Source organism: Lepisosteus oculatus, chromosome 6 (genome assembly GCF_040954835.1).
Source record: "Lepisosteus oculatus isolate fLepOcu1 chromosome 6, fLepOcu1.hap2, whole genome shotgun sequence".
Classification (NCBI taxonomy): domain Eukaryota; kingdom Metazoa; phylum Chordata; class Actinopteri; order Semionotiformes; family Lepisosteidae; genus Lepisosteus; species Lepisosteus oculatus.
In genome coordinates this window covers 25,211,322-25,234,312 of record NC_090701.1, presented here as the reverse complement: position 1 = coordinate 25,234,312, position 22,991 = coordinate 25,211,322, and the positions used below count along the sequence as shown (strand labels likewise).

The 22,991-nt window shown below is 35.5% G+C and overlaps 2 protein-coding genes across 4 annotated transcripts in view; both read right to left on the bottom strand.

Annotated features, from left to right (window-relative positions):
* Positions 1–3,116: 3,116 nt before the first annotated feature.
* c1ql3a (complement component 1, q subcomponent-like 3a) lies at positions 3,117–10,663 on the bottom strand. The gene is made up of 2 exons (XM_006634292.3): positions 9,211–10,663; positions 3,117–4,828 (listed from the first exon to the last, which is right to left on the bottom strand). Exons 1-2 carry the CDS (start codon positions 9,799–9,801, stop codon positions 4,649–4,651), a joined length of 771 nt encoding a protein of 256 aa, XP_006634355.1. The 5' UTR covers positions 9,802–10,663; the 3' UTR covers positions 3,117–4,648.
* A 9,405-nt stretch (positions 10,664–20,068) lies between these two features.
* rsu1 (Ras suppressor protein 1) overlaps positions 20,069–22,991 on the bottom strand; it is a 79,043-nt gene continuing 76,120 nt past the window's right edge. For all 3 annotated transcript variants that reach the window (XM_015354482.2, XM_006634293.3, XM_015354483.2), the window contains exon 9: positions 20,069–21,155. In XM_015354482.2, coding sequence (XP_015209968.1) covers positions 21,053–21,155 — 103 coding nt within the window. In that variant the 3' untranslated portion in view covers positions 20,069–21,052. The remainder of the gene's footprint in view (positions 21,156–22,991) is intronic.

Sequence of the window (22,991 nt, the reverse complement as noted above, 5' to 3'; positions counted from 1 at the left end):
AAGCAGGGCTTTCTCTCTGCAGTCGGCGTAGTTATTCAACAATGAGAAAGTAAAATTTTATAGAAACGGTGTTTGTTGTTATATAAATATAGTTTATTATAGATATATTATGAAATGTTTGTAATTCAGTAGTAGCAGTAGCAATATGCGCGGTCGTTCTCACTCTGACGTCACTTCCTCTATATGAGGACTATACAATATTTAAGTATAATTTTTATTTCAATATATAAGTCGGAGTGAAAGGATAAGTTTCACAGGCACAATAAATTAAAATTATTAAATTATGACAAATGTAATAATGGTGGCATTGTGACCACAATAATAGAGGCATGGTGATGCAGTGGTTAGCATTGCTGCCCATTAGCACTGATGCTGGGGCCATGGGTTCAATTCTGGACCTGGTGTGCTGTCTGTGTGGAGTTTGTATGTTCTCCCCATGTTCATATGGGTTTCCTCTGGGCCCTCTGGTTTTCTTCCACAGTCAAAAGACATAACTGATACAGCAGATTAATTGGCTTCAGGAAAATTCCTTGGTGTGAGCGTGTGCATGTCTATATGTGGGCTTCCTGTCCAGGGTCTGTATCCTGCCTTGTGCCGAGAGGCACAAAGAGGTCGCCCTGCTCCATGTTGTAAAGCAGTTAGAAAATTGATGGATGGATGGATGCCGAGCATCACTTGTATGATGCCAAACTTGTGTGAGCACCTGTCACACTATTATAAATATAAGAACTGTAACAGTGAACAATGGATTGCAACAGCAATGTTAACACTCTATAGCTAGGTATTGTTTACTATAAATAAGGAGAATTAATGGAATCACATTACCAGTTAGAGAATGAGTCATTGAAGGATGTCCAGATTTCAGTGAGGAAGAGAAATGGCAGGTTGAGCAACAGAACTCTGGAGTTGGAGTGAGTAGATAGTGCTGGCAGGGTTACACTAGAGTTGTCTGTTAGCGGTACAATACCGCCTGTTGTAAGGTACAAAGTGGTTGGATTCTGTGAAATGTGCTAAGGAATGTGCATAAGGAAAAATAAGGAATACCCATACAACTCTTATCTTGTTGACAGTTTCTCTTGGGTGATTACAAACATTATCAAACATTACAGTTCAGTTGTACATAACAAAACCATTTTCATCATCAAAGTGTTTTAAGCTTACTTGTGATGTTGTGATGATTTTGTGACTTGAAGGATTCTTTTGGACATAGTCTTTTTGGTGCCATTGATGGGAGCAGTGTGCAGGCTTGATGGGGTTAAACCGCACATGAAGGTTACGTTAGGGTACCCCTACATGAGAATGGAAGAGGTTAATTTAGCCTTTTTTTCCTATAATACCACAATATAAAAGCTTCTAATCTATAGTTTAGCTTTCCTCTGATATTATTTTCAGGCAGGCCAGCCATGCAGTGCTTTACAGTCTTACAGATTTAAATTAAGTGTGTTGCTCTGATTGAAAGAGTGAAGATAATTTAGCTTTTCAGATGAAAAACAGAGCACTGCATGACATTTTTTACTGATTAGGCCATGTAAATGCTCTCCATTGGGAATGCAAAAGTCTTCATGCTGGAAAGGTAGAATATTAAATGAATTATTGAGAAGATTTGCTGCAGTTAATGTGCTTGTTCTTGCGCCCTGGAATGTTCAGAAAGCCAGGGGTCTGATCACTTCTTCAATGGTAAGATATAACCTTTGGGTCTTGTGTTCAACAGCATCCCATGAGGATTAGAACAGACCTCTAAACTTGGGGTTATCGGGCTTGAGGCTATCAGACAGAAGGACTAAAATCTTCCCTTTTTATCTCGAGTTTGCTCTATTCCAGATAAATTCCCTTTACCAGAAAGCACTCTCAAGTTATCATTCCCTGAAAGGGAGATAAGACTAATTTTCATTATAGTATATAATGGACAGACATAGTAATCTAGACTAATTAGAAGGTAGAAGTCATACATTTAAAGAAAAAAGTGCATTGCAGACAATTGAAGTAATCTGATTCTGAGTAACTTTTTAATTGATAAATCCTTTTCCTCCTTTTAGTAATTTGATATCTTGTAAGCCATGAAAAAGGAGTGTTATTTCTAGCTCATGCTTTTTGTCACACCTTTTACTTCTTTTTAAATCTTTTAATACAGTTAAGTATTTGATTAGGTACTAAACAACAGAAGGCTGAGAAGAGCCATATGAAAGTTCGGCCTGTAAAGGAGCTAGTGAGCCAGTTCTCACTTCAGCTGAGGTCACTCCAAACCACAGCACTGTTTGGTATCTTAACTGCTAGCAGGCTGGGCTGCCATCTGTACTGCAAACAGAGGTGTGAGCGGATTATAGCTAATGACAGGCCTGTCTTCATTTTCTTTAGTGAATTGATAGGGCAGAAAAAATACAGCAAGCCACATTTAAATATGTGCAGATGTCATTTTTTTCTCTTTCATCAATGCTCTATACCTTAGGGATGAATAAATTGTACAATATAATGTTACAAAAAGATTATTGTTGTAGATGACTGGTAATACTTGGTGTCCTTTGTGATATACTGATATGAAAGGAAACATTTGTCATAATTCCCTTAGCCATATTACTGACACAGCACATTATTGTAGATCAGTAAAACAATCTGTTATTAAATTAGTGTTTTTCAGTTAATCTTTTAGTATTATTTAGAAACCTACACTTCAAACCCTACTACTGACCAGTAATAGATAAAATCCCAATTCTCATAAACAGCCTTTATTAAGGCACTGTTTGATTTTAACATAAATTAAATTGTTAAATACTGAGATACATTTCAAGTGCAGCTTTATTTCCGAAGTATATCACAAAGTAAAGAAAAAAAGGTTACTGAATTAAATTTTTTAAATATGTACCCTCAAAATGAAAAAATATACATGCAGGATATGCTACTATTCTTGGTGTTTTGTTTTAGCACTAGGTCTCTCAAAGATTTTACACATCACAGTCCCAGAAAACTGGTTTTAAATTCCTTTAAAAACATTAGATTTATTTTTAAACAATATGAAGAATCTCTCACATTATGTCAATACCTATCTGTACCATCATAGGAAACAGTCCTAAAGCAAAAAAAAACAGGCTAAAGCAATAAAACTAGATCCCAAAAGGCAGTAAATGTAAATAATTAAGTTTTATTGTTAAATGTAATAGTACTACTCTTGAGTATTCATTTTGGTTTTCATAACATTCTCCACTTTAGCAAGAAGTATAAAGTAAGATTTAGAATATACATACATTAATTACTAGGTACTTTGGCTGCTTTACAATAATTTTGGGGGTCAGAAATGTACTTTTTTAAGAAAAATAAATATTAATTTTATTTTCTTCCTGCATCAGTGGCACACAGGTGACCTTTCGCAAATTAGTTTGGCTCCAAGCCCTAACTGTGCTGTTCACATAATTGTCCTATAGCTAACATTTAGAAAGAATATGATTATCTCAAACACTTAACATTTATATATTCATTTTATCATTTTATTTACATTTCAGATAAATACTGTAGCTTGCTTCTTGCTTAAATTGAGAAAATTAGCTCACATTTTTGCATTGCACATTTTATAAAAATAAAATTAGCTCACTGCTTTGTCAGATACTATCAAGCATTTCTGTGACAGAGAAAACTTCTTAATTACTTTGGTCTCAGATGTAGACTGAAATCTGACCCAAACCAGCCTGAATTTCTGCCCAGTCTGTAAAACATTAGATAGTTTTAATGATAATGATAATAATGATAGCACTATCATTGCTTTAATGTGGGGAAACTTCCATCAAGAATAACCCAATTCACAGTCTTAGAATAACTGTTTTATCAGTAGTATGTAGTAGATTTAATTAAGTGTATATTTGGTATATCTAGACGACTAAGCCAAAATGATATTTTCTTTGAGTGCACAGTTCTTGTGATCTTGGCGCTGGCATTTACAGTTATAAATTAAAACAAAATTAAAATATGCAAAGGTGTGATGCTCGTTATTTTGCCATTTTTTAAGTTTACTAAGTAAGCAATATAGTATGGAAATGTATAGTACGCTTTACTTAAGCCATCCTATTGTCAGAAAAGCCTATATTTGTTTAAATTTTGTACTGTTTAACTTTTTCTCATTTGTGCACCTCCTAAAATAGACATTGCGATTCTGTGTAGAATAAGTATTACACTCCTACTGTAATTTACAGTAGAAATTTCCATCCTTTTGTCTGGCACACATTACCAGTGTTTTTTTCAACATCCAAATTAACAGGCAACACACAAGAATCAGATGCAGTGCACTGGCCGAAACCATTAGATGTCACAAACAACAGGGATATACTACTATTAAAAGTACAACCTTAGATTTTGTTTTATATAAAAAGTCTTACTTACTTATGCTTCAGATTACATTAACAAGATATGCACAGTAACTGCTTTGGCGATAGAAGATTTGCACATCTGTTTAACTCACATTTTTTACAGATAGTCTTTTAGAGAGTACAGATGTTAATCAGGTAGTTTTGGCTCTCTTCTTGCTCACTGACCTCCATTAAATGATTCCCAACACCAATCTACTTTTCTTCACTTGAACTGACAATAGGCTGGCAGGGCTCCAGCCCTCGGACAGGAAGAATAAAACTTAACCAAGGAAAAAGATCTATTATTTCAGGATGTTTTAATCAGCATAAATGATAAATCCAGAGAATGTGCTGTATTTGTTGTTATTTCCGCCATGTGCCTTCCCTCCATCCAGTTTAATATAGACTTCATCACCGGGCTCAAGATGCAGGACGACACTGTTGCTGGCATAGTCATAGTTCTGGTCAGCATCCTGGGCAATAGCACTTGCTCGAACCTGCAGTTGACAAAACCATCTGTTAATACACAAGTGTGTTTTATTTTTTTCAAACACTTCCTCTCACTTGGAACATTTGTGGACACAAAAGGATGTGACAATTGCCTAAAATGAAAGAACAACATGATTTTCAAAAGCCATGCTTCACTCACCTTAAGAATTGTTTTTAGTATTATTTTCTTGGCCATCTATTTCTAATCACTCTGCAGTATCTGACAATTAATTTGATAGTCATCAGCACCAAGTAAAGCAAAACTATTCTAATCTTTAAAAAAAAAGCAATACTCTTTTTTTTTAACCAAAAAGAACTTTTAAAACTCAAGGGGAAAATAAAAACAAAATCTTCTTGCACAACTCGGACGTGTTCTCTTTAAGAGGTTGTTTATATATATATGCAACTAACTTATAAGTGCAACTGCGATCAAATAATTTAAAAATTAAGCCATTGTCTTTAAGTTAATTATCCAATAATCATAACAACATTTTTCTCTTGATTTAAGGATTATAACTTACTAATGTTATAATGTTAGTTATAACTAATGTTCAAGTTGTAGTGATAGTTTGACACTATTATTCCTCTTGCGAAACATAATTTTTGGGTTAGTTATGCATTAAGTCAATCATAAATCTCTAAAATATCATATCTAATGTATTTTTTGTATTGGTAAATAAACAAGTAAAGAGGCCATTATCACACCTTTTCACAGAAAAAAACACCACAATGTATTCTCCAGAAACCTACATGACTAATACACACATACTGTATAACTGTCCACATGACTATACTCAAACTCTATTGTGTTCATCCTATTTAAGGCTATGTGTATTTCTACAGTATATTTTCTCTGTAGCACTATCTGAGTTTAAATATTTTCCCATAAAGCATTTATTTGATATTCTTTATCAAATCATCTCAGAACATTTCTGGAGCTTCCAAATTCAATAGTGTTCAAAATTAGCTGTCGAGCGTTTCTATCAAGGGCCTTTAACATATACTAGCTTAAAAGGTTCACCAAAAACAGCCTTTAAAATCATCATCTACAACAATAATTATAATTGCATCTGTTGAAATCTTGTTTTCTGGTGCTCTAGACTCTATGAAGAACACAGATAATTACATCTAGAAGAGGCAGTGATAACTTGGATTTCCATCTCATTAGAACTAACTGAACAGTCATTTGCAATTAGCTGAAATGGCTCTGAATAAATTAATCGACAACCCCAGACATTTTAATGTCTAGAATAATTAATGTAATAGGCACTGTTGAATTTATTGGGCATTTGTCAGACAGAGATGACAGTCATTGAATAATGCGATTGCACTGTACTGTTGATCTTTCCAGTCACACTTTCTGTACCATTACTGCTCTTTTACAGTTGTTTCTATTTATCATATTATCTAGCATTTTGTATCCCAGTTTATTATATGTGTTAATACTCACATGAACTAATGCAAAAAGAAATATGAACTAGAAATCTTTCTTCTGTGTACACCTTTGTTGCTTTCTATTTCTATTTTAGGTTTTCAATTGAAAGGCCTATTCTCATTGCTCAGTTTTAAACTATTTTTATTTTCAAGCTAAAATAAATATTAGAAGAAAAATATAATATAATAACTCACTTTTGACAACAACTGTTGCTATCTGATTTGGAGAATTTTTAAAGTTAGATTATAGCCAATCTTCAGTTGAATGGTTGTTTTCCTGCACACATTAGAAAGAAATCACCCAGAAATATGATTGACTACAGTTTTTCACGACATTTAGATCAGAAGTCAATGGCAATGGTTTTCATAACCTTAACCTGTTCTGAAGAAAAATGCTACATACTTGAGTGGTTAAAATATGTTCTGAATTCTTTCACTGTGAACATAGAGGATCTAGTGAAAATGAGAGCAAGGCAATCTGATCTTCTGTAATCATCTTATGCAAAAAATAGGGAAATGTGATATTCTTATTTTTTATATATTAGCAGGTTAACATGTAGTCCAAATCCACTTTAAATTTTATCACAGTCCAAGCATCTTTCTTAAACATAAGTGCTTTCTTCTTCAGTTGGCATAGGCCTATTTCTTAACTATGAAAGAAAAAGTAACGGCAACCTCATATTTTCATATTGTGTTTTATTTTTAGATCTGTATCGGTCTCTCTAAAAAATAAATGGTAAAAATACAGCTCAGCGGCGACGGCAGTTGTTTTTAAAATGCATCTTGTTGGCACGTTACAGAACCAGTATTTCCATTTATTGTTCAATGTATGATCTCAAATGGTAATTTTCATTACAGAAATTAAACAGGTAAGTAACTTTAAAATGTTAACCCTTTTAAAGCTTTTTAATTATTTATTCATTTGCCAAAAAATTATTCAGGCGACACGTGTGGTTTTGCTACTCCAACGACACGAAAGCCTGATATATGAAAACGTAATCCTACTGCGATAAAAACCTACAATAAAAACATTTGGAAAGAACATTATTCGCATGCACTCAGACCCACGTTGATTTGTCTTCAATGAAAGTACTGTATAAGGCACTACTGAGTTAAAACTTCCAATTTATGGATTTGATTTGGAAGAATTTTCCAAAAAAGGTTGCGACAACAGATTATTGTCTAAATAAAGTTATTGTCTAAACAAAAACAAAACGGTGATGGATTTTTCACGTACTTTTTTTTCTCCTTTCTTTCAAAGCCAAATTATTTACAATTTTATATTTGTCCAACTGAGGAAAGATTTGACACTTTATTTGAGCACCTGTTAAATGTCCTTCGTTGCTAACACGAGTTTCGGTAAAAACATGAAACCAAAAAGTTGTGTGAATAAAAAGTAGTTTGTGTTATTTTTAGTGTATTTAAGGAAAAAACATAAAACAATGAAACATAGTATAAGTTATTCTTCTTCGTTAATTCAATATTCATAAACACTTCTTCATTACACACATGTTTTCAAGGCACTGTTTTCTCACCCACCCACCTGGGGCTCAATTTCTAAATCTTGACAATGATTTACCTCCAGCTACAACTACTTATTCTTGTGCTTTTCATAGGACAACATTTTGCAACTCACACGAGCAAAGTTCTAAGTGACAAACTGCTCTAACTTGAATGAGTTTAGAGTCTATCTCATTCACTATAAACCAAGATTAAATAAAATAAAATTGCAGATTTGTTGCATCTCCGCGATCCGCGAAACAGTAACGCGAACATTTTTTTTGTTCTTTTGCATCAGGATAAATTCTTATGTCGTAAAACTATTGATTCTCCTTATAATGCAGTGAACTCCAGTTAATTGATAATCACATTTTACTTAACTTTACTGGATTATTGAATAAGGTTCCGATACATTCTGAATTGCCCAGTTTTTCCTGTTTTGGTATTGCTCCATCTCCGCTCATTTCACAAAACTTATGTTGACACTTTAAAAATGAGAAATGAGCACTTTGTTGCTGTTTCTAGTGACAAAATTATATAATCGAATTTCAATCAACACATCACGTTATTGCCTGTTAGTAGCTGGCGATTTTATGCATAGTACATGTTAAAAAGTTGAAACCTCTTAAAACGTGAGAGACTTAAGTTTCCATTATTTTTAATTTATTATTAAAATTGCCAGTCAACTCCTCCATCATATATAGCGGGACTAAACAATTTATTTAAATTAAATCTAGCGTTTTTAAGTTTCCGTAAACCAAGCCATACCACAAGTAGAATACTATTCCTTTTTTTACCGGCGACCTCAGTATTCCTCTAATTTCAAATCATATTAATTAATTTAAGAATCTTTTCCTTCTTTTTGCAAAATGGTTGTAAAGATCTGTAAGAAACATTTGAATAATTAATAATCCTACACAGTTCCGAGTTTGTTATTACTTTGTGATAATTAGAACACTGGGCGCAAATGACAATTGGTATACTTCGAAATTGTTCCTCCAACAACCGGAGAAAATATATATTAATGAAAAATAACTTTGACCACTACTTGAGAGACATCCTACCAATGGATTATTAACTTTGATTGTAGCAAATCGATGCGACATAGTGTTTTTTCCGTATGAATTAGATAAAAAATGAAACAATATTTGAGTGGCTATACAGTGTTAAATTTCCCGAACCTTACTTTTTTTCCCATGAGTTGAGCAGATGTCAGATATCTATGCATCATGGGGATATACAGTACTTCATCTATATTTCTCAGTTTTGGGGGAATCGGCTGCTAAATATATTTTAGAGGAATATACCCTATCTACTGTATACCTCTATATATCCTGCTATTTACAACCATACCTTTCTATATCTGCATTCCCATTACTGTTTCGGTCACAGTAGGTTTTAATGTTTTGGTTTCAAGGCACCTACCGTTCCATCGTCCCTCCCCAGATCATCTTACCTGGTTGTTCTTGCATAGATCAGCCCACATACTAGTCCCGTCCCCTCCTCGCATCAGAACATGATAGGTGAAGAAGTATATTCCTGGTATAGAGCAGGTGAACTTCCCCGTTGTAGGGTCGTAATGGTTGCCCAAGTTGGTGACCACATCGTCGAACTTCAGTACTTCATAGCCCTCGTGCTGCTTTTTGAGCCCGGCGTAGAAGGCTATTTTTGGGACAGTGCTGTAAGTCGCAGCACTTATGGCACCGGCAGCAGTATTTGGACCCGGTGGTCCGGGTAGTCCAGGACGTCCGGGCTCTCCTCTCTCTCCAGGTGGACCCATTGGACCTGGTGGTCCCGGTTCACCTGGCGGACCTCTGGGACCAGCCTTTCCCGGACGTCCTGGCTCCCCCTTCGGTCCCTGAATGAAGGTGGGCAGAGACTGGATCAGACTGTGGTCGCGTACGGTCTCCGCTGTGGCTGTGCTAGCTGGGGATTTAGTGCCATATGGGTCGCACACCATCCGACAGGTGCCAAGCATCTCGTAGTGCGCCGAAGTCCCCGCAGAGTTCACCAAGACCGGTATCAGAATGACCAACACCAGTACCATGACGACCCCCAGAGCCCCAGCAGCGATCAGCCGCTTCCTGCCGACTAGTCTCGTCAGAGCAGGGCGATCCTCTTGTCTGCTTTTGGACGAAATCTTGCTGGTTGACGAGGGACCTTCTTATAAAGAAAAAAGACAAATGGGATTTGTTTGGTTTTAATCTTAATTAATTTAATTGGCCAGAGCCACCCTTTTTCTCCTTCACTTTTTGTGCTGATGTTTGCTCTTATGTGTCTCGAACTCCAGCCTTCTCAAAGCTGCATCACAAGTGCACCCAGGTTAAAAAATAGTCTTAAGCATCTCTCACCACCTCCACCTTAAAATCTCTATATCCATGTGCGGTCATCCACCTCCCTTCGACAGTGAATGAAGGATCACACTCCTTTATCCTCTCGCAGGTGACAGAGTTTTCAAAGCCATGCTACTTTTCAAGGATATAGCATCGACTGTAAGAGGGCGAGACAAAATCCGCCAGTACAACAGAGAGCGTGCACAAGTTTGCACACCACTTTACGGATTACCAGTAAAATCTCCAGTGCTACGGAATTTAGTTCACCTGAATCTGAAACGTGCATACGTGTTGAAAGTTCTGCATCTCTTAGAGACAGCCCTATAGAAAGCGAGCGCGACGTCTTATGAAAGACAGAAATGTTAAGCAGACGTTGCCACTTATACGGCTATCTTGACATCTCTCCAGTTTCCCTGCAGTAGCATCTGATAAAAGAGATGTGAAGGCAGCGACATGAACCGAGGCTCCCATCTGGTTGAATAACGTGGCATTTCAACAGCTAGCGTCTCAGAAAAAAAAAAGATCCATAGTCAAACTTGGAGCACAGCACAGTCCTTTTGTGGTGATGGTGATTGTGCGCTGTTGACAGCTCTTTTGAGCGGCTTGACGATTTAGCATCCTCTCATGTCGGCCGTAAGTGTCACAAAGGGAGTAGGTTTGCGACTTCGACAATGTCTCATATACCGCATTTCGCACAAGATAATTTATCCAAACCTTTACGGGGCAAAAAAAAGCTAACGTGGCGCATATTTCAAAGTAAATTCTGCAATCCCCTTTATCGCCGTATCTTTAGCATTAATGTCATAAACCTGTTAACAGTATACCAACACTCATCAAAGCATACAGGTAGATAGATACAGTGATACATTTTATTGAGGATTCTAATGACAGTACTGTAGTTCAAAATAAGAAATATTAATCCAAAGCTATGATGGCGATGATATTACCAGCCTGATAGATACTGTAAATGAATAGATTACTGTAGAAGGAGTAATTGCCCTTAAGATTAACATTAGTAGTTAGAAATCCAATATTGCATAGTACAAAAATAACAAAAGGCTTGAGTGTGTGTTGCACTTGTTTGCGCTGTTGACGATTTAAACAAATATGAAAATGACAGTTCCTCTTAATGGAAGTACGGGGGACATTTCAAAGTGATTCTTTGATTCTTTGTATCAAAAACGAAGCATAGCAATAGTTTTAACATTTCGGTAGACCTGCCATTTATTGCTCATTTTACTTAGATGAGACATTATGTCATCTGTTAATGTCAAAAAGAAATCTAGAATTCTTTTAGTTTTAGCCATACCGCTAAAATCTTAAATTGCTGTGTATTATTGTTTTGTGTGTTTTATTTACAGTATTTTATGTTTCGTACCTAAAATTATGTTTGACTTTAACGATCCGAATCCAAATTAAATTAAAATGAACAGAATTTCTATTATCTTCAAGTGGATAAGGATATTATTTATTCGTTTTACACTTTGCATTTTAAAAAGTAAATAAAAAGCTATCTTTTTTTTAGAAAAAAACGTAATTATCGAATGAGTAGTATGTGATTATTTCGAGGTAATTTCTTGTAGTAATTGAAAAATAGGCAACAGGTTATTAAGGTTCTACTTAATAATGCATAATAAACGTTATCTTTGGGTGCTTATTTTCATTATGTTAATCCAGTTATTGGACAACTGATATACAGTACCAGTAAAATAAAAGAGTATAAGTAAAACTTAAAAGTTGCATACTAAAACGTTTTGAATGGAAAAAGTTTATAATTTACTTCCAATTAGCAAATAATCTTTTAAAAAATAAGCATACTGCATTGTCATTTTTCAGAGGCATCGCGTCTTAATGTAAACAACCCAGAGAGCCAATTTCTGTTCACTAGACAGATGTGAGGAGGTCACTCAGACAACAGACTGTGCAGAAAACTCCTGGCACAACTACACTTTTAATGCATTGTATTGAGAAGCCTTATCACTTTGGGAAAATTCTCCAAGGATATTCAGATATTTGTAGGTGTCTAGTCCAGTGTGTTTGATTTGCATATGTTGCCTGTTTAAGTGGATTTACCCCGCCTCATCCTCAACCTAGCCTTCTAAAGATATCAGATTTCTGACATCTGATATGGGAAGTATCCTTGGCCATGTCTCTTCTATTAAGTATTTCTCACAACATCTATCCATTTTCTAACTCTATTATCCAATTCAGGGTTAGGGAAAGCAAAGGGCACAAAGGACGCCAGTCCAGCTCTGGGCTCACACAGACACAAATACAGTCACAATCACACCCACACACCAGGGTTCCCAGAAGCCAATTAACTTACCATTATGTCTTTGGACTGTGGGAAGAAACCCAAAAGAAAATAATGAGAAGATACAGCTCTCCAGGTCCAGAACTGAACCCAGGACCCTAGCAATGCTAACCACTGCTCCACCATGACATGCTTTCTCACACCAGAGACCTTATATTTCTTCTTGCTGCTGTCTCCTCTGGTACCCCGTACCAGCTACAACTTGTATGTAGCAGAATACTCTTCACTTTTATTTTGTAAAATAGCTATTCCTTAAGTATTCCCTTGAATTAGGGGCTGTTAGTGATAATGTCATCAACATTATTTGTTAGCAGAATGACCTCAGAATTTAGAGGCTGTGTCTGAAATGCTTCTGGTTGTGCTAAGCAGAGGGCTTCATGAGCTTTTGGTTATCATATTTTGAAGTGTTGTCGTCATTCTTTGATTTTCTTTCATTTCCATTATGCTGGGTATTATATAAGTATAATGAACTCATTTGTTAATTACTAAAGTTTCACAATGGAAGAAGGAGTTAATTGGAGATTTGGCAAGTCAGATAAGCTCAGACTGAAACTGCAAGAGTGAAAAAACTTAAAACTTAAAACTACATTCTGCTCAGTGCTGTTGTTTGTTCCAAAGAATAATCTTGAGAACACAGATGTGTTCTTAATGAAGGTTTAAACCTGGGTCAAATCTACATTTACCTATGTAAGCATATAAGCATGAAAAAAGTAATCCTTATATTTAGATGATAATGATTTACAAATATATTTAGATGATGATGATGATTTAGATGATACCTTTTTTTCTTAATTTCTGTCTTACTCCTAGTCTCTGTGGTGAGGCTGAAATGAAGGTTGAGTTGGCTTTCTCTACATTATTTCCTTTTAAGAAAAACATTAGTTTTTTTTTGTTTGCCAAGCTTAGAATTTACCTTTAGGACCTTTAATTCACCTTTAGAACTTACCCTAGGACAGTTGGAGACAGAGCAGATGTTTAATGCTGCCTTTAAAATGCAAAAGGCAACATGTCAGTCTAACCATAATGATATGCAGAGTGATATGGCCAGCAGCTGGCAACCTGCTGAAGCTAAGCAGGTGTGAGCCTGGTCAGTAGCTGGATGGGAGACCTCCTGGGAAAAACTACAGTTGCTGCTGGAAGAGATGTTAGTGGGGTCAGCAGGGGGCACTCACCCTGTGGTCCATGTGGTTCCTAATGCCTCAGTATAGTGACGGGCACATTACACTGTAAACAGGTGCTGTCCTTCAGATGAGACGCAAAATTGAGGTCCTGACTCTCCGTGGTCATTAAAAATCCCAGGGTGTTTCTCAAAAAGAGTAAGGGTGTAACCCCAGAGTCCTGGCCAAATTTCTCATTGGTCCTTTACCAATCAGGACCTCCTAATAATCCCCATCTATGAATTGGCTTCATTTCTCTGCTCTCCTCCCCACTGATAGCTGATGTGTGGTGAGCGTTCTGGCACACTATGGCTGCCATTGCATCATCCAGGTGGTGGAGGGGAGTCCCCATTAGCTGTAAAGTGCTTTGAGGGGAGTGTCCAGAAAAGTGCTTTATAAGTGTAAGCAGTAATTCTTAATTATTAATTGTAAGTTTAAGCAATTATTATTATAATAATTTCCCCTAAGATGAACTGAAACCGAATGTTTTGGGGAAGCACAGTGGTTGGAAGTACTGCTTTACATTCCTGTGTTCATTTTCTGGAATGCAATCTTTGTGGAACTTGTATGTTCTCCCTGTGTTAGCGTGTGTTTTTTTAGGTTCTTCAGTTTCTTCCCACAGGCCAAAACTTTACTGATAGGTTATTGGCTTCTTTAAAATGGCCAGTTGCAAATGTGTGTCTACCATTTTCCAAAAGGGTAGCTTGCTTGCTGGATCCCATGCAACCCTGTGCTTAAGTGGGTTACAAAATGGATAGATGAATTAATATGTTTTGCTTGCTTACCATGCACAGCATAACCTTTTGATGAATTACAAACATAAAAAAAAAATCTAAAATACATTTTAATTCATTTTTTTCATTAAGTTGTAACTGTTCATAGCATCCTGATTCACACTGACTTGCTAAGGTTAAATCACTCACACAAATAACAAGTTATTTGCTCTGATCAGCATCAGAGATGATGAACAATAGCTGATCAGTGTGATTTATACGGGATGGTTGCAAAGTATACAGTCACTTCCAAGAAAAGTAACGCTATTATCTCAAAAAGGAAAATGTTTTATTTTAATCATTGTCATGCACATCCCATCTACTGTATGTATCTTTTGATTTTCAAGTAAACTGGATAAACGATTACAGAAATACTCTTTTCACAGGTGATTTGTAAACTTTTTAATGCACAGAAGAAATAACCAACAGTATCACTTCAACAAAGGTTTGACAACTAATTAACATTCATTTATTTTAGTTTAAGAGCAATTTAAAATGTTGTTCTATCCAAGAGCACCCTAGGGATTAGCAGCCAGGTGGCTACAACAGAAAAAGGAAAAAAGGCGGAATCCAGACTTCCTAACCAGTCTGCTAAACTGTACATTACAACAGACAGACACATTGTGGTGTATGGAGCCCTACAGCCTTAACAGTTCTGCACGGAGCCAGTACTGTCACACAGAGGGGGTTGGAGTGTCTGAAGAGGATCTTCAAAGCTGGTCCCATGCGTTGGACCTCCACCTTCATAAATCACACAGTAAAAATCAATGTTACTGGTTTGTGTTGGTAATGTTGTCCTTGAAATAGTGAGGTACACAAAGAGGAAAAAATGGCTTGTTCTCTAGAAAAAAAACAACAAAAGGCAGTAATTGATTGCACACAGAACTCAAGTGCTTTGTTGTATTTCGATTGCATTTAAACAGTGCTTGAACAAATCAATTGTTTTTAAAGGCCAGGGAAGAACCATTTTAATGGTGAGGTACAGTTCACATAATAACATTTTTCCTGGAGAGACAGCAATTTCCTCGCAAACCTTCAAATAAGTAAATGAGTAAATAAGGACAACTGGTTAAATGGTTTAACAAAGGTGGCCATCTTTGTCCAAAAATGCCACAATATAAGCAGTTTTGATTAGGCTGCTTCCAATCAACACTTTATATAAATATATATTTAATTTGACCAGAAAATACAAAATTTTAAATAATTATTTGGAAGAAAAGTTCTGTAATACCTTAGGGACTGGAGCTGGCCAGACTTGCTGAAGCAAAAGAAGCCACTGGCTGAGATCTGTGAATCAATAGGCTATTAGCAACCGAACAAGCAAAATAGGCAGAATGGCCTCCTCTTTTTTGTAACCTTTCTTTTGTTTTTAAAGGCAAACCCAACTGCAATTCCTAAAATATAATTTCTGGGAGAACTGAAAACCAATTTTTCATATTGATTAATTGTTATCTTATATAGTGAATATAACACAACACATGAAATGTCTGTTGTTGCTCTAGCTAAATAACACGTGTGTGTATAAATTCTAACTCTTGTTTTTCCACATAAATATGATCACAATAGTCCTTAGCCATGCCTTTTTTAACTCTTTAAAGTTATTATGAAAATACTAAACAGCTCTTTCTTTGAAATGTGCTGCAAATAATGTACATTTGTAAAAAGATCCAGAAAATGAACCTTATGTTATGGTTATGCACTAGTTAGTGGTGATAGACTGTCAAAGTAGTAAAGAATGTAATTGGTTAAATAGGCAAACAATAGCAAAGTGTTTTTTGCAAAACTGAATGTAATGGTGCACCTTCTATGCGATTTACTGGATGAGAATTAACATGATGACATAGAGATTTTAAACCACAAGTACATTGTACTGACTAATTCCAGTAGTTAGGCTGAATTGTACTCTGATGAATACAATAGAGTGATGAATTGCATTAGAGGTTGTCTGGCCCAGCTGATAGAACAGCAGTCTGAAGAATGATCTAGGAAGCTGCTGGAAGGGAGAAGATGGGGAGGTGGGAGGAGTGTGAGAGAAATAACAGGCCATTGAGGAACTGAGATACTGTAGTTGTAGGAGAACCGAAGTAAGCAAGGTTCATATTCAACCTTCATCCAAAACGTCTGTTAAAATCTCTGTGTGTCCTCATTTTATCTGGAGCACAAATACTCTGAAAACTGAAATCACCCTTTTCCAAAATGTTTACTTTTGTAAATTTGATAGAACGTTTGTATATATTATTCTTGTTTACAGTATTGGAAGAATATGCTACCAGGTGCCTAGAAAAATAGCACGCAAGGATTTTTATATTGCATTTTAGTTATGCATTTTTATATTATAGTAATACATGAAAGTAATAATTATTATACAATATTTTACAGGCTTTACAGTCAAAATGTTGTTTCCTTTTTTCCAGTATGGAAAAAAAGTTACCTGTTCCATTATTGTAGTAATACATTACAATAATAATTCCTTGCATTTGTATAACACCATCCCAAGAAGCAAACAATAGAATGTGAGTAATTCATAAAAACATTTTAAATTCCGTGTGGACTTTAAAATCCTCATGCTCACCTATAAGGCTCTGCATGGCTTGGCACCTCAGTACCTGTCTGAACTTTTATTGCCCTACTCCTCACCTCGCAACCTTCGCTCTTCTAATTTTGGTCTCTTAACTGTTCCTCAAGCCTGTCTACATTCTATGGGTGACAGGGCCTTCTCCTGTTAAGCCCCCAAGCTCTGGAACTCTCTGCCCAAAGATATCAGACAGTCACCTTCTCTAAACTCCTTCAAATCCAGATTCAAAACCTTCTTCTTTAGAAGAGCCTTTACTTAACTGTGTCCATTCTTCACCCCTCTGCTTCTCTTAGTACCACCATCCACAGTCTCCTCTGTATATTGTAATTGTGTTTTTATCTTTTTATTTAATGTTGTTCTCATTCTGTAAAGCGCTTTGAGAAGCCACCTTTTAAGGCACTATATAAAATAAAGTTTATTATTATTATCTCATGAATTTAAAAGCAAACTTGGTTTAATATAGTGCTTTTAATCCCAAGGTGCTGTACAACAAAAGCATTCAATAAACAGAAAGCTCAATTTTTCAGTGTTCAGAGTCTGGTATTGGGAACAGAAAGAGGGCCAAAAGCACAAATGACATGTATATGTACAGTATAGCTGAGTAGTTCACTGATAGGAGCAAAACCATTCAAGCAGCAGTATTTTTAATATTATTCTTATATGCAAGGAAGTTTAAAACATGTTATATATGTTTAGGATCCCCAGTACATCCAGTTTGACCTTTGGTTACAAAGATCTGCAGAGTTTGTAATCCTTATAATCTAGAAAACTGTGTTTGGTAAAGAGCAGTGTCTTTTGTCTATGAAATTCCTGCCATTATGTGGAGTAGGCAGAAGCATTACCACCAGCATAAGTTGATAAGTACTGGAAATTTGTTGATGGACCAATAACCAGTCTTCTTTCCTCTAGACCAGACATTCCAATGTTTCCCAGTTCCTTTGTCTAAAACACTTTGAGACCCTCTGGGGTATTACATCTTGTGAACTGCTGTCTTTACTTTAAATACTTGAAGGGCTACAGATGTAACTGTGTGTGGGAAAATTAATATTAATGTTCTAAAAAAATAAACAGCCGATAGACTGGAAAATGTATCCACCAGGAAAACCCATGCAGAGATAAAGAGCAGACTACACATCTTTAATTTTAATATTTCTTGTTATCAGGCATATGTGTTGAAAGGTCAGTTGTTGGAAATCCAATTATTTGTTATAATTAGTGCCAGGAGCCCTTCCAGGGTGAATGTTCCTGTGGAGTTTAAAAACAGTATTTTTGTTAGCTTTACAAAGTTTAATTTTAAACACAGCAAGTGTGTTATGCAGGGAACTTTCACATATTAAGAAAACATTTTAATACCATGTAAGTAGTTTCTCAATACTAGTTCTACCCTTCAACATGGAGTGCTATATTCTGGCAGCCTCTATATGGTACAGGACTACAAGTGGTAGGGTGCTGAGAAAATATCTTGTATGCAAATGCAAATATCATGTTTATTCCTCGGCAAGGGTCAAACCACAAATCTGTGATAATGAAATATAGGGCATTTCAGGTTTTCTTGACTCTGGTCCTGGAGACCCTGGAGAGGAGTAAACCCTAAAATAAGCCTTTAAAAATCATTTAACAATTAATGATATAATTTGTTCAATTCCAATTACAATTACCGAGAGCTGACGTTTCCAAATGATCTTTTATGATCTCATTTTTATTCCAAACAGATTACCTATTGAATTGATCACAGTTAAATTGTTCCGGGTCTTTAGAAACCAGCAATTGCATGGATGTCTGTAAAATCATGGGTGCATAATTCCAGTCAACAGGGTCCAGAACCCAGGTTTTCTGGACCCTGGGGTGCTTTAATTCAAGATCATAGAATAGTGTTATAAATGGTCCAATTAAGCTAATGGCTGGCTCAAATGGGTCATTTAGAATGAAGGTGTGAAAAAAAAAAGAAATATTGACCCTGGAGTTGTACAACACTGAGATTTTCCACAGATTGTTGTGTTAAGTCCTACTGATGCCTGCCTGGGAGTGCTGTTTATATATCCCTGTCAATGTGCACTGGTCCCTGTTTAGTCCTTTTGCCTAGTAGAGGTGCCTTTAGCCCCCAAGACAGGGTCTCCTAATCACAGGCAATGCTGGGTTTCATACTGTGTTACTTAGCCAGTTAAGTGGAACAAAAATCAGTGTGGGGCCCCAGGATCAGGATTGGGAACCACTGACCTAAATACAAATAGTCAAAACCTCATCACATTTTTTTTTGTAGAGTAATTAGCAGTTTTAATTTTAAGAGATTTTCATTCCCATGCCTTCAAGTCAAATTGTAACTTGAAGTAACAGCAACACTGCTATGAAATTTGTTAGCTGCTGTCTGGGGCTACAAAGTAAACACCCTCTTCACACTTAGATAATCTATACAGTACATTCATTTTCTAATGGTTTAATTCAATTCAGAGTTGTGGGGGAGACAGCCCTATCTTGGTATATACAGTACACACAAACACAATCACACCAGGGCCAAATTTCCCAGAAGCCACTTGACCTATCTGTATGTCTTTGGTCTGTGTCTTTGGTCACACAAACATGGAGAAAACATACAAACTCCATGCAGACAGTGCCCCAAGTCTGGAATTGAACCCAGGCCCCCAGTACTGTAAGACAGCAATACTAATCACATCATAAAGTTGTTGTCAGGGAGAAATGGAGAGTGTTCAGCCACAAAACAGGATAAAAGTACGTAGAGAACAGGTGAGTGGGGCACATAGTGAAGATAGCCACAGCAGAAGGTGCATTCTGACCCGTAAATACAGTAGGAGTACAACATTAAGTTAAAAATAATACATAAAATTAAAAAATAACTCCAATATAAGTTGTACATCCTCACACTGAACCTGATTCTATGGTCTTCTGCTTGATGTTACAGAAAATACAACATTGCATTTATTTCTTATTTTGGTAGTTTGATATTTATAGAAATAAAACAAGAAAACGTCTATAAAGGTTAAAAAAATCTGTCAAGCTCAGATGAGAAATATTTTCACAGTATTCATGTAATAAATAATGTTTAAAATGGGTACGTTTGTCAAGTGGAGTTTAAATAGCTTTGGAATTACTAATAAACCAGAATGTTCAAAAAACAAAAAACAACAATCTCAAATTCAACAAAAATCAAACCAATAGAAGTTTATTTAAAACAAAAAAATCCATAAACATATTACCATATAGTTGTGGTCTAACACAGTACAATAATAAAAGTGACCTGGATATAAATAACTACAATTAACATACAGAATTATGAAATGGTTTTGACCTCTATATAAACATTTAATAATATGGCACAATCAATCATTATATTTCAAATTTGTTATTCTTGCTTCTTGATGTTCTTCTTGCCTTAAAGGGGTATTGAAAAAAAAAGTTTTAAAATTACCTAACATTTATAAATTTATATGTATTTGAAATGTCAAAAATAAACTTGCACCACATTTCCTCTTTGGAATAATATACTGAGAGGCATTAAAAACGCAATAAATGAGTATTGGAACCAACACATTTGTTGCTTTTGTAATGCCTCTCAGTATATTTGTAAACTTTAATGGGCCTCTTGCCATGACAGTTTAGGTATGAGAATACTCTTCTTGGTTATACCCAATTTGGTTTCCTGTGTTGTCTTTCGGTTTTCTTTTTACAATATATGGCTGTAATTGTCCCCTGTACATCTAATGCGGGTCTGGCTTATGCTATCTACAGCACACAATATAAAGAGAATACCCAGGGAAACACTTGAACAGGAGGAAAAAAAATATTTATTGTAGTTCTATTGCTATGAGATAGAAAGAATCAATAGATGGTGACGACAAAAAGGCCAAAAATATGTAAGTTCAGACACAAAGAATATGTTAAACAACCATAGGAAATCCAATGTTACTGTTTCACAAGTTAAATCTCTCCAGAAACCTTTGGAAATTAAACCACTTAGTGAGATAAGATAATATGGCAAAAACAAAACTGATAAGTGTGTGGTGCATACAGGTTAGCAACAGGTTAGCATAGGTCTCGAAACACAAGGTGTAAAAAGGAAAACAAAGAACGAAAAACAATACTTGATTAACAGAAAAGGACAAGGCACATGCAAGGACACACTTGGTGACCTCATTTGTTTTTAGCTGCCAAAGGCTTGCGGCTGATCTTCTTTGACTTGTCGTTGCTCTTCTTTGGAGGCTCTGGGTTGGCTTGCATGTGCCTCCCATAAAGACTGCAAGAAAGAATGAAGCACTAATTACAGATGGGTAGAAAAAGGCCTTTTTTTGTGTTAAATTCCTCTGCTACCCGCATTAATACTTGATCAGAGAAGGTGAATCCTCCTGGATTCCTGCCAAAAGTCAAGCAGTATGTACTGGCAGAGATATGGAGCATTTACTGTGTCCTGTCTTTTCAATATAAAATATTTTATTTTCATGCCTCAATAGAAATGTTGGAAATGCAAATTTTCTGAATCTAGTCTTCAGTGATGCTAAGAACTATTATGTAAAACACCTGAATATGAAGAATACACAGGAGAAAGAAAAAAATTAAGAGTTTTCATAAAAAACCTTGGGTGGTCAAACTTGGCACCTGGATTCCAGGTCATTGCAAAACGTTGCTACAGCTAAACTATAATTATTCATGTGATCTGCTGCACATGGATATATTAAACTTAAAGGATCTGCAGTTAAGTTACTGCAAGGTTAAAAGTCCTGTAGTGGCATAAAATCCAAGTGAAAAATTACTTTTTTTATGTAGTTCAAGTAGGTAACTGCATCAGCATGCATAGGCTGCAAAGGAACAAGTAAAGGTTTATTCCATGCTGAAAAGAGAATAAAAGAAAAGTATTTTTTATACTGAATTTCTTTTAGAAACTTTCTCTTATAGTTGCAACACTTATACAAAGTTATCAAGAAAATTATAAGCTTTTTGTTCTACAAGTTCAATGACATTTTATTAATATCTGTCAGTAACAGAGTTGAGCAATGTTGGTTTACTGCATAAATCACAGTAAACCACAGTAAACAATAAAAATGAGGGTAGAAGACCCAAATTAGAAACAATATCAGCTATCTGTGATGCATGCATTGCACCAGGTTAAGATCCTGTCTAGGGAGACTCTTTCCCTTTCCTTTTATAAAGCCTGTATACGTCTGTGCCCGTTACCTGCTTTGTGAGCACTAGAAGCCACAGCTCATACCACCAATGTTCAACGGGAATCAAAATGTCTGTCAAATCCTTAATTCACAAAAAATCAATTATACTGATTCTCAATCCTGGTTCGGGAATATCTCTGTCTCATCTTGTTTTTGATCCAACAGGGCTCTTAATCGTTACTAATAATCAGAGTTTATAACAGATCATCTTGCATCTTCAGTTCATATTCTTAGATTAAAATATGTTAGACCATATTTGCACAGTATTTATAAAAAGCAGAAGTTACTTTATTGATACATACATTATATAGGTATTGTCACTATCGGAAAAAGGGTTATTCACTAAACTATATACCATAAACTATATACTTTATGGTGTATATATATACATACTTTTAAACTAGGTAACATTGTTATAAATGTAAATACGTATAAATGCTATTAACATGTAAGTACATTTTGATTATATAAATTAGCCAAAAACCTTGTTTTAGAAAGAGACTTTTGTCTCTGACTAGCTACATTTGTTGAACAGTACTGTATATCAAAAAGGCCTGAGATGATCATTGTTATTATCATTGAATTCTTAAAAGTAATAACACTTTTATGTTATTAATAGTACTTTAACTGCCTTTTACAAAAGCACTATTAATCATTTCATTGAAAAATAAGATAAATTCATTTCTAAAACAACCTAATATGCAGGGACACAACTATTTTTGAACTGTCTTGAACAACATTTTATTTAATTACCTTTGCATTCAAAAGTGCATTCATACACTCAATATTTGATAATAGTTTTCCTAAAATTGTGTTTTAAGTAATTTCTTCCTGGAGTATGAAATTCTGCTCAAATCAAGGCTCATCCTAGAGACATGATGGACTAAATACGATAGCACTGGATGAAAATG